This window comes from Phocoena phocoena, chromosome 9, assembly GCF_963924675.1.
Source record: "Phocoena phocoena chromosome 9, mPhoPho1.1, whole genome shotgun sequence".
Taxonomy (NCBI): Eukaryota; Metazoa; Chordata; class Mammalia; order Artiodactyla; family Phocoenidae; genus Phocoena; species Phocoena phocoena.
The window spans coordinates 87,149,835-87,162,019 of NC_089227.1; the positions used below are offsets into that span (position 1 = coordinate 87,149,835).

At 40.4% G+C, this 12,185-nt stretch overlaps 1 protein-coding gene across 1 annotated transcript in view; it reads left to right on the plus strand.

Annotated features, from left to right (window-relative positions):
• Nucleotides 1–12,185, plus strand: part of EXOC4 (exocyst complex component 4) — an 822,005-nt gene that overhangs the window by 643,590 nt on the left and 166,230 nt on the right. Inside the window, exon 12 of the mRNA XM_065883517.1 lies at nt 11,243–11,379. Coding sequence (XP_065739589.1) covers nt 11,243–11,379 — 137 coding nt within the window. The remainder of the gene's footprint in view (nt 1–11,242; nt 11,380–12,185) is intronic.

Consider the following 12,185-nt stretch of genomic DNA (forward strand, 5'->3'; position numbering starts at 1 on the left):
ATGAATTGTGCCCCATTGTGGGTCATTGGAACCTCCTGCTGGGGAGACCTTGCCTTTGCTAGGAGAAAGAATTGTAAAGGTTCTGCTCTGTGAATTTCCAGGTTGGTTTGTCTGTTGGTACTAAGTAGAGTGACTGGGGACAGGTAATCTTTAAAAGGGCAAAATAATCACGTAATAGGCTTGAATAATGCCGCTACGTCAAGAAAGGGTTTCTGTGAATGCAGGTGCTTTGCAACTTGACAGAAAGTAGTCCGAGTTGAGTGGGAACTTGAGAAATATAAACAAATACAGGCATTTAAGACCACCTTTGTTGGCAGCTTGGTGTTCTCTAGTTCTTTAAAAACCTCTTTCGAACTGTTATACTTGTTGCTTGAAACTGCTTTAAATGTTAGACTTGCTAAAAAATAGGGATAATGACTGCTCTACTTTCTCACAATCTGTTGGGATATTGATTGAGATATTTATGAAGTACTCTGAGTTCTCAGGAAGAAGGGTGTTAGAAAATGCAATGGTGATGATGTTGGCAGGGCATGGAAAATTATGGGAAAATATAATTTCAGAAAGATAAGTTTGAGACAGTTTGAATTATTAGCCTGAGCCTGTCTGGCAGTCTTATGTCCAAACCTTTTGTCTTAGGTATCAGTTCTGGGTGGTTTAAGAGGGCAGGATATCAGGAAAGTGTGAAGACATTAGAGCCCTTGCTGGCTTAAAACTGTCACTGAAGAGTCTCTTGGCTGCTGGCATTGGAGTGACCTGTGCCTCCAGATGGCTGGTCATCCCGGAGAGCCTAGGACCAGGAGGGTCCAGTCTTTACTTCCTGCCCTAACTCCATCCCATCCACTTGCTGAGCTCCTTCACAGCTTCCTGTAAACCTGGTTCTGGTCTCACCAGTCGCAATGCTGAAACTGTCATCTGAAGGTCACAGTAACCTTCCAGAATCAGTCCTCATTCACCTCGACTGTGCTTCACCGGGCATTGTGGAATGCCTGGAAAGATTAACTCATCACTTAGCACTTCTGTGTTTTTTCTGGAAGCAACTAAAAATTCAGGCTGCCTGAGTTCAAATCCCGGCTGGAACTACAGCTTTCTAGTTGTGTGACCTTGAACAACTCTTTGATTTCTTAGTATTTGGGTTTCCCCAACTATCAAATAGGAATAATAGTAGCCATCTTATAGATAGTAAATACATACTATATAAATAAAATGTCTTAGGGAGTTAAATGAGATAATGCATAGTAGGTGTTCAGTAAATGTTGGATAGATTGACAGATGGATGATGGGTAGGTAGCTCATTCTGACGTTCACATTTATATTATAATATACATGCTATTTATATTTGCTGGTATATCCAAAATAAGACAGGAAACCAGGGTACAGTATTTGAGTATTTTACCTTTGTTAATCAAGTCAAGGAGGGGCTAGAATTTGATTATCTTTGAATGTATGTTTTCTATAAGTTTATATTTGTTCTTTTTCATGCCTTTTTACTTTTATGTGGCTTCCTGTTATTAATTTTTTCTTTGAGTAAATCACCTTAAAAGAGAAATCAACTTGTATTGGTTGGGTTAAGGAAAAGAAAGTTTGGGTTTTTTTTTTTTTTTTTTAATGTGTATCGACTGTAGAGCATGGAATAATATTGGGTCCTTTGAACAGAAAGAGAATGTTTCAAAATATACAACTGGGAAATAAAATTCCTGGGGAGACTATGACCTGGAGTAAGTCTTCCATTGGAGGTTCTTATTTCTCCATCGGAGGATTTGTGAGTGGTTGGTTTATTTCTTAAAAGTCGGAAGCCCTTACACTACCTCTCTTACTTGAAGCTCTTCTCCCTTAGCTTTTCTAGTACTTGTTTCTAGTACCTCTGTCAACCCCCATGTGCCAGCCAGATCCATCTTCACCTGACACCATTTTTGCCAGGAGAAGGCACAGTATGGGGTAGTAAAGAGAACATTGAAATGGGAATCAGAAGACCTGAGTTCTTCTTTTTTCCTTTCAAATCTCATTTCTTTTTTTTTTTCTTACTGTTTTTAAGATTTTTCTATTTATCCTTGGTTTTCAGCAATTTGATTATAATGTGTCTCACTGTAGTTTTTGTCATCTTTTGTTTGAGATCTGTTGAGCTCTGGATCTGTGGGCTTATAGTTGTCATCAAATTTGGGACTTTTTCTGCCATCATTTTCTTCTGCCCCTCCCCACCTGCTTTGGGAGCATCAGTTGCACGTATACTAGGTTGCTTGATGTTGTCCCACAGTTCACTGACTCTCTATTCCATCACTTCCATCTCTCTTTCCTCTGTGTTTTATGTTGGATAGTTTCTATTGCCATGTCTTCCATTTCTCTTCTTGTCGTGTTCACGTTTTCCTCTGTGTTCTTGAACATAGGAGCATATTTATAACGGTTATTTTAGCTTCCTTGTCTACTAGTTCTATTCTCTGTGTTCTTTCTGGGTCTGTTTCTCTTATTTGGTGCTGGGCGTATAATTTGGGTGCAGCATTGCATGCCGGATTCTGTTGTATTCTTTTAAATATTGCTGAGCTTTGTTTCGGACACATTTTAGTGACTTAGAATTATGCCATTTACTTCAAGCTTTCCTTCTAGGATTTGTTAGACATGTCGACATGTCCAGGGCAGTCTTTAGTCCAAGGTTAACTTGGCCTCACTATGGTGCCAGTACCTTTCTGAGGACTCCAGCAGATCTGTTGGGTGTCCCACTCTAGCTGGTGGGAACATGAACCATTCCTGCCCCTGTGTGAACTCTGGGAATTCCACCTGCTCTTTCCAGGTAGTACTTTCACCAGCCTTGCGTGTTTCAGCTACACAGGCACAGATCAGAACTCAGCCAAAGATTTGAGGGGACTCTTGATGATCTACAGAGATCTCTCTCCCTCTCTGGATCTCTCTCCTTCTCCCTCCTTCTCTCCTCCCCCCTTCCTCCTTCTCCCCTTTCTTTGTGCAGCTCCCCCCTCTCCACTATTTTGCCTCATAAAACTCTAGCTACCTTAATGTTCCAAAACTCCAAATTCTGTCTTAGCTCAGCAAGGCTTCCAGGCACTGTTTAAGTATCACCTTCCTGCATTATGGCCTGGAAACACCAGCTGGGGCATCCATAGGGCCCACTTCATTTATTTTCCTTCTCCAGTATCTGAAAACTATTGCTTCATATATCTCCTCTTGTGTAAACCAAGACCTCAAGCTATTTTATACCAAATACTTTAGTATTATTTCTCTGCAGAGCAAGAACATTTTCTTATCAAAATAACATTGTCACTGTTTCCAATGTTAGCAGTAAGTTCTTAATATCATGTAATATCTAGTCCCTTTTGAAATTTCCCAGATGTTGCAGAAATGTTCTTCACAACTGGTTTGTCCAAACTAGGGCTCCATCTAGGACCATAATTGTTACGTGGCTTAAGAGAATTCGACTGTGGATAGCAAGTTGCTTTCAGCTCTAGAATTAGGATTCTGAGCTCCACTACCTAATACACTGCGCTGCTTCTCTCCATCTGCAGGAAAAAGCCCTCAGCTTGTCACTCAGGCCTTCCACAAGCTGGTTCCCCACTGTCCAGTCAACCCTTTCTCATCCTCCAAGCACCCTTGACTTCTCTTTGCTATTTGTGACCAGCTCACTCCTCATCCCCAGGCTTTGCCTACCTCTTTTCTCTAGCCTGAAACACCTTGTTCCTTCCTTTCCATGAATCCAAACCTGACCCATCCTCCAGATCCCAGTTCAGGCTCCCCAACTCCTATTCTCCTCGATTGTCTTTTGCACTTTCATCTCTTGGAAAACCATTTGTTTCTTGTTCTGAATGATGTTATCCCAACTAGATTATCATTATCCCCTGGGAAAAGAGACCATGCTTTATACCAAGAACATCGCTTGGCAAGAAAAGAAGTACTATATCTGCTAATTTTGTTGCTAATATACTTCTGTCTCCCTCCTAACATGTAGCACTATGTAGTTTGCAGGATAGTAACTTTAAAGTGCTTTTGAATTATGTGTGTGGTATGTGTGTGTATGGGGGGGAGAAGGGTGGAGTTGGAGATATTTCTTACAAGTGCTAATGCTCACCTATTCGTTGATTTATTTCTTCTCTCTGGGTTCCATTACATATCAAAGGGAATTGATAACCTGTCCATAGAGTTAGATTGATTTGATGTATATAAGTCAACAAACATTCCTTTATTATTTAGTGTTAGCTTGGTAAACAAAGATGCCCTCGGGATTTCATAGTCTAATTAAGCACAACTGTTTTATACTTCTTTCCCCTTCCCTGCTATTTTGTTTTGCTCTGAATATGAAGTCACAACCTCCTAAATAAACCTCATAAAAAGCCAGCTGTACTTATAAGATATATTAGGCACAGATTTTATTCAACCATAAATGATCCTCTACTCAAAATGTTAAAAATAAATACTATTTGTAATTTACATCATATGTATTTTCCAAGTTTTCACTCGGCAAATAAATTTTATGACCCCTTTTTGAATTCTAAAGGGATATAGTTTTTCGGATTGCCCAAAATTTGACCTCATATTTTCTTTGTTTAAGCCTACTTATAAATTCTACCTAGCGCTTGAGGCTGCCAGAGCTCCGAATGTATTTCCCAGTTGGTTATATTAAGTGTATTTGTCTTTTTCTGAATGGTAGAATGGAACCTTTTGAAATTATCTTCCTACACTTGGAGTGGATCATCTAGTGATTAGTGACATCAGATTGGATTAATTTGTTGTATTTTCTTGGTGGGGAAGGGATATTCGAAATATTTAGGTGTCATGTGTGTATGTGTTGTAAAAGGACCCTGAGGATCTAGCTTCGTACTGCTTCTCTGAGCCTGCGCACCCTGTCTGCACACACACATGCACACCCTTCATCCCCAGCCATGAAGAACCACGTGCAATTCCCCGAATCCCACACCACTTCATGTTCATGCTGCTCCATCTGCCAGAAGTGCTTCCCTCCCCAATCTTTGTCAATCGACAAGTTGCTGTTTATCTTTCTGGACTCAGTTCAGTTGTAACTTCCTCTTTCTCAGGACTCCCTCCACCTCTTCGACCCCAGTTCAATTAACTCTTTCCTCCTCTGTGCTTCTATTGCCCAATATACAGATGCCCAAGGTAGCAGCACCTATGAGCCTTTATTGTCCTTGTTTGTGAACTTATGTGTCTTCTGCTACTAATATCTAAGATGGCAGGAGGGCAGGAAACTTGTCTCATCTGGCTTTTGATCTCCTAAGTTAGCCTAGTATTTGGCATAGAGGAAATATTTGCTTAATAAATCTGTATCTATTTAATCAATTCGTTAAATTCCCAGCTCTTTCCCCACAAAACGTCTAAGCCTTCTCAACAGTTCTCATCTATAGCAGTGGTCTATGGTAGTATTGCCAACAGTACTGCTACATCTTCACATTTTAAAAATATACCCTAAGTGAAAACCATTATAATAGAAGACTTACACACTCACAGATGGTATTCTCAGACAAATTTTTGAAGGGGTGCCTATTCATTTGTGTGATGGTTGGACATAAATTGTTTAAAATTGAGATTTAACATGTGTGCATGTAACCACCGACCAGATGTCCCTCCCAGTCCCCCCTCCTCCCTTGCAGTGGGTATTAATCTGGGTTCTCAAGTGAAACAGAACCATCTCTGGGGGAGATGGCTAGATAGATAGATATGTTCTAGGTGTTTCTAACAGGAGGACCTAATGAAGGTTAGGGAGAGTCTTCCCACACAGAGGAGTTTTTAGCTGAGACCTGAAAGATAAGAAAAAAAGTACTCTAGGAAAGGAAGACAAGGGACAGTACTTTGCAGGCAAGCGCAAAGCCCTGAGAATGAAGAACTGAGGCAACGCCACGTAGCCAGATGTTAGACGAGCAAGAGGAAAATGGCAAATAGTGAGGCTAGAGGGGTAGCCAGAAGCCATGCCATGAAGGGCCCTATGGGTTATATGAAGAATATGGGGCCTAGTGCATTAAAGAGCTTTAAGTTGGTAGAGACATAATCAGATAGAACTTTAAATTTTTTCTTTTGATGTTAAATTTACAAACTGTGAAGTGCACCAATCTCAAGTGCAAAAAATTTTGTACGCATGTTTTTACTCGTGCAATAGCTACCCACTCGAGGTATTTCCAGCACCTGGAAGGTTCTCTCCTTCCCATTCAGGACCCACCGCCTCCAGGGGTGGCCACTGTTATGACTCCCATCACCAGAGATCACTTTTGCCTGTTTCTGAACTACGGTAATGACAAAAGTGTAGTTGTGCTGCTTTGTGTCTGAATGCTTTCACTCAGCATGCACGTCCATGTCACGTGTAGTAATAGTTCATCCTTTTTCCTTGCTCTGCAGTGTTCCATTGTATGAGTATACCACAGTTCATTTGCCCATAAACTACTGATGGACATAAGGACTACTTTTATCACTTTTTTAAACTATTATAATTAGAACTGCTATGAGGACTTGTGTTCATGTCTTATGTCTTTTTGATGGACATAAGCACTCATTTCTGTGGGAGACAGAACTCTTTTTTTTTTTTAAAGATTCGTAAGTTTTTTCTTTTTTTTTTTTGGCGGCACTCGGTCTTCATTGCTGCACATGGTCTTTCTCTAGTTGCGTTGAGCGGGGGCTACTCTGTTGTGGTGCGCGGGCTTCTCATTGCGGTGGCTTCTCTTGTTGCAGAGCATGAGCTCTAGGCGTGCGGGCTTCAGTAGTTGTGGCTCGTGGGCTCTAGAGCGCAGGCTCAGTAGTTGTGGCGCACGGGCTTAGTTGCTCTGCGGCATGTGGGATCTTCCCGGACCAGGGCTCGAACCTGTGTCCCCTGCATTGGCAGGCGAATTCTTAACCCCTGGGTCGCCAGGGAAGCCCAGACATAACTTTTTAAAAGATTACTCAGCTTTTGAGGTGGAGGATGATTAAGAAGAGCATAGACGTGGCAGTTTCCTCAGTCACCAACTCCCCGGATACGTAGTCTTTTACCAGTTAGCTTATTAAAGGAGCAAACCCATTCAGGATATTTTAAACATCACGCAAATCAAAATATAGATAAAAAAACAGAAAGCAAAATTTCCTTTTGATTTCTGTCATTACTGTCATTGTTGTAGTTGTTATCGTTTATGGCCAACCACAACTTAGAGCTGATGGTAATTGGAAGGACAATATGGAATGACAAGTTTTGGTGACCTGTAGTTGGATGTGTCCCCATAAGCAGAAACATTGTTGTCATCGTCAGACATTCATGAAGCCCTCTCCCTCCACAGTTGCTGGTGTATATGTATGGTGTAGTGGGGTGTGTCTCAAGTGACGAATGGATTTACTCTATGTTTTCTTTCAAATTCTTCCTAAAGTAGTTTTCCAGGACCCTAGGTTCTCTGCAGCGTCTCTGAACCATCCCTGATTCAAGGGCTAAAACAGCACACACACAGAGACTGCATTTTCCAAACTAAAGTTTTATGAGTTTATACTTCCTGAATTGTGTGTGTATATATATTTATGGATTTCCATTATAGAAAATAATACAGTCAAGTGAAATTAGGAATGTTTTGGTAGCAAAGTCTAAGACTTTTAGTCATAATAAATGGTCAGTCTTTAGAACCATGGGAATTAAGGTACAGTAATTAAGGTACAGTAATGTAACAAAGAGGCCATGGTCTGATTCCACTTTACCAAATCAGGCTTTTGACCCACTATTTTACATTAAAATTATACTCTAAATCTGTCTTTTCACTCTGTTCTGAATGTGCATTAATTCGTCCAATAAACGTCTTTTGAGCACCTTCAGTGTGCCAGATACCTTGCTCCTAGGCAGTAGAGATATGAAGGTATAGTCACTGATCAAAAGGATTTTGTAGTGTGACAGAAGAGACTGTAAATAAAGAAGTGAACCAGTGGTTGCCATACCCATCAGGGCTTGGGCTAAATGGACAAGGTCTTCAGTGTCCAATCATCTTCATTCATTCATTCATTAAAATGTTTAAGTTCAGAACCAAAGAGCTGGTCCTTATATACTGTCCTCTTATTTTAGATTGCTGATATATCCCTCTAAGAAACTTTAGTTGTTTATTTTTCATAGCAGTGTTGTTATTTTTTCTTTTATTGCCTCAGCTATCCTCGGATTTTTTTTTTCCTTTTCTCATTTTTCATGTCATGCTCAGACTTATTACCTGGTAGTAGGTTGCAAGAAATGAGAATTGAGTTATTTTTAAACAAATATCAATCATTTGTGATATGTTTAATGGAAATTATAATGAATAAAATCAGGGTTTTACTTATTATGAAGTCATTATAGTCAACATTGGCAATTCCCCAAATTAATAATAAGACAATAAATCATTTGTGATACCAAAGGGATCAAATAAATAAAAACAGGATTGACCTTGTTAGAAATTTGATATTTTCAGTATTTATCTGTCAGAGCCACTGATTTGGAAATTGTTGTAAATTCTTGGAAAATTGAATCTTTTCGACCCTGTAAAAATATGCATCATTTGGCAAACTACAGTGTCATTTCCCTTGAAGAGAATGTAGTGATTGATTATCCAGAGTGCTACCATGACAAGGTAAACCAACCAAATAGCTAGAAAATTGTATATAATCATATAGCATCACATAAGCTAATCATTCCCTGCAGGTACTTCCTGTTTATCTCCAGGGGATATTCCTCTGTGTCAACAATCTCCCCTTCCTCTCCGACTGTCACCAGCACAGTTCTCATCACCCAAAAACACGGGCATAAATACAGACCAAACTGAACCACCCAAAGAGACTTCCAAATGCAAAGATGCCTGTATCTAGTATCCCTCACATATATGACATCCCTCACATTATTTATACGGGTTGACATTACTAGTCCCGTTTCTTTGATTAGTAGTATTGTCCTGAAGATCCTAAGAAATTATAAAACAAGCAAAAGAAGGGAAGGATGGGAAGGTTTTAGAAAATAAGAACGCTTGTCTCACTTTTGAGAAGTTGATAATCTAATCAGGAAGAACAAACACACCTAAGATGACCTGGAACAGTTACACAGTAGTCCCCAAGTCTGCAAGCACCAAGACACCGATTGAGCGATGAGGGCCAGTAGAGTAGAGGAGCCATCAAATTATCCTTGGTTACCAGAAGGCTAGATGGAGCCATCAGAAAGGAAGGGGCTACCCAAAACTGCCCCAGAGTTGATTATCAGTAGCGTAACTGGGAATAGAACCAGGCTCTTTCTCTCAATAATCTGAGCAATTTCTTTGTGCTCATCTTCCCCGCAGTGTTTGTCCGATTTCAAACGGCTTTTGTTAGGATGGCTGCACGCTACTCCCCTTTATTCATTGCTGTCCACGTGTTGTAGGATATCCTGTGCTCTCAATCAGGATGAGGATTTTTGATTCTTCTTAGCAGCATGGGGACATGTAGCTAAGTAGAATCAACTCCTGTCACTCACACACACACGCAGAGAAACGGGATTATGGATCAGGGTGAAGCTGCAGTGCTTTAATCTTAAAATCAATACAGAAAAGGAAGTTGAACTTGTGGGGATTCTATAGAGACTGTAATTTGGTTTCCTACGCAGTTGCCTTACACGGTATAACTGCTCCTTCCTTTTCACCTTCTGATTATTTTACTTGGAGTGTGGGGAGAGGAGAAGGAAAGAAGAAACCTCTAGAACCCAATAGTCCTGAATAAGCATGCATATGTAAGCTCGTAGCTCACACTGATCCTCCGTTGTGTTGAGAAAAGCTGTACATGTTTATCCATTCTTTTTATGTTTAGAAGAAAAAAAAAAGCTAACCCAAACGCCGTACCCCATAGTCTGTATTTAAGCATAATAAAATGCCTTTGGGCTTCCCTGGTGGCGCAGTTGTTGGGAGTCCGCTTGCCGATGAGGGGGGCGCGGGTTCGTGCCCCGGTGCGGGAGGATCCCGCATATGCCGCGGAGCGGCTGGGCCCGTGGGCCATGGCCGCTGGGCCTGCGCGTCCGGAGCCTGTGCTCCGCGACGGGAGAGGCCACAACAGTGGGAGGCCCGCGTACCGAAAAAAAAAAAAAAAAAAAAATGCCTTTGATTATTTCAAAGGTTAGTGTCAGGCTGGAAAAAATATTTTTAATGTTTACTTTTATGGCTAAGTCTACATTGCTTATGGAATTCTATATAAATAAATACATATTCATCAAACCGGTTATTGACCGAAGGATTCCAAGCTTCTAAGCCTGTGATTAATATTTACTCCAGTGTAATTGTGCTTCTTTCAAAAGAGGCATGAACTAATGGTTTAAACAACTCTGTCTTTTCTTAACCAGAGATTTAGAATTTATTGAATATGCCTCTTTTCAGATAACACCAATTTACTGTACAGTACCATCAGTGTCTAAGATGGGCTTATTTTTTCCCTTGGGTATTCCTTTAGTTCAGTTTAAAAACTTGTCTGGGTGTCTTTGGACACTGCTTCTACAGTGACAAAAACAACAGGAAATACTATGATCTCGTGAGAAAAAGTTTGAGGCAGAAAGGTATAGCTAAAAGAGCAAAGTCTGGAGCCCTTGCTTTGTTTCTTTCTTTTTCTAAGCCTGTTTCCTCCTCTTTACACTGGGGATGATTAAGGGATTCGGCGGATAGGTAGGTGCGGTGAGAGGATTAAATGACATAAAGCGTGTAGAGTGCCTAGCTCAGCTTCGCACTTGTAAGAATCTAATAAGTGTTCATGATTATTCTGTGAGTTTCAAGTGAGGTGACATATGCTGTATATGTGAAAACATTCTACAAGCTGTAAGGCACAATACAAATGTTAGTTGTTATTCTTAATAGATTGATGGTTTTGAAACTTTAAAAAACAAATCCTAGAAGGCTTTTTCTTTATGCTGCCTGTCATGAGTCCCTAATCTCAAAGTATAACCCTGGGGGTGATAAATCAGGCTGCAACTGAATATGCATTTGCTTTCTTAAAAGCCGCAGAGATATCTCGTAGATGCCAAGAATTCCATGAAACCAATAGGAAATTCCCTGTCCTGTGTCCTTCCGTAAAAAACACTTTCTCAGGTCTTTGGAAGATTAGCACTGTGTAAGATAGTTATTTTGTTGTTGTTTTTCAGGAGTATTTTTAAATGTCACATCCTTCTAGGAAAGCTCAAGTGTCTTAAGTGATCACATCCTTTCAGTAGCCCTTCCATGGCCGTGAGCCATGGCCACTGAGCCTGCGCGTCCGAAGCCTGTGCTACTCGAGTCAGAACACTCATGAGTTTCTTTGTCCTCTCTGTGTTCTTTTCCAGAGCACAATCATTGTAGAGAAGACAGTGCAAGACCTCATGAACCTGATGCGTGACTTGAGTGCCTATTCGGATCAGTTCCTCAACATGGTGTGCGTGAAGCTACAGGAGTACAAGGACACCTGCGTTGCAGCCTACAGGTAGAGCTTCTGTTGGAAGCTAAGCAACACCAATTTAGAACTTGACCTTTGGGGTGGTGGCTGATACTGCCCTTATAGCCTAACCTTCCGTCATTGTAGAAAAGGACCATCCTTGAGTTTGTCAAGAGGCCTGATGAGAACATGTGCCAAAGAAGTAGTCTCCTAGACACACGTATAGTCATACCAGCAGAGGGAATGGAAGGTACAAAGGGACAGAGCCACTTAGGGCTGCCTTTGGGTGGCTTAGATGAAGTGTCAGCCTTGATTTTTATGCAAGTCTAGAATCATAAGATGTGTCTTCCTCAAGGAAATTCTGGATCTTGATTAGCCCCTCTTGTGATTCTAAAAGATCTTTAAAGTAAAGCAATTTTGAACTCTTAGTAACCCTTAATAATCTATAATATGATTTCTTTTTAGTCTGTCGAAACGTATTCCTCCTGATGTTTGACCTATAGCCTTCCTACTGTCACGAAAGGATGGTTACCCTGTTTAGCATCAATGGAAATGAAAAATCATTGTTATGAACTTGAAAACCTTTAGTTTTCCCTCTGATTTCTTTTCTCTGAGTTCACAAATCTCTTTGAGCTTGTGGAAGAGATCATAGCACCTCTTGTAAAAAGGTAATAATAGGAACAAATTATGGTCTGGTTGACAAGACATGAAACAATTAGAGAAGAAAAGAATGTATAATAAAATACTAAATTTTATGTGATGTATAATTAAGGATAGATGGGTACAGTATAGTATATCATCAGGTACTACTTGTACAATACAGACTATAAGAGCAGAAGGAATAAAACACGAAA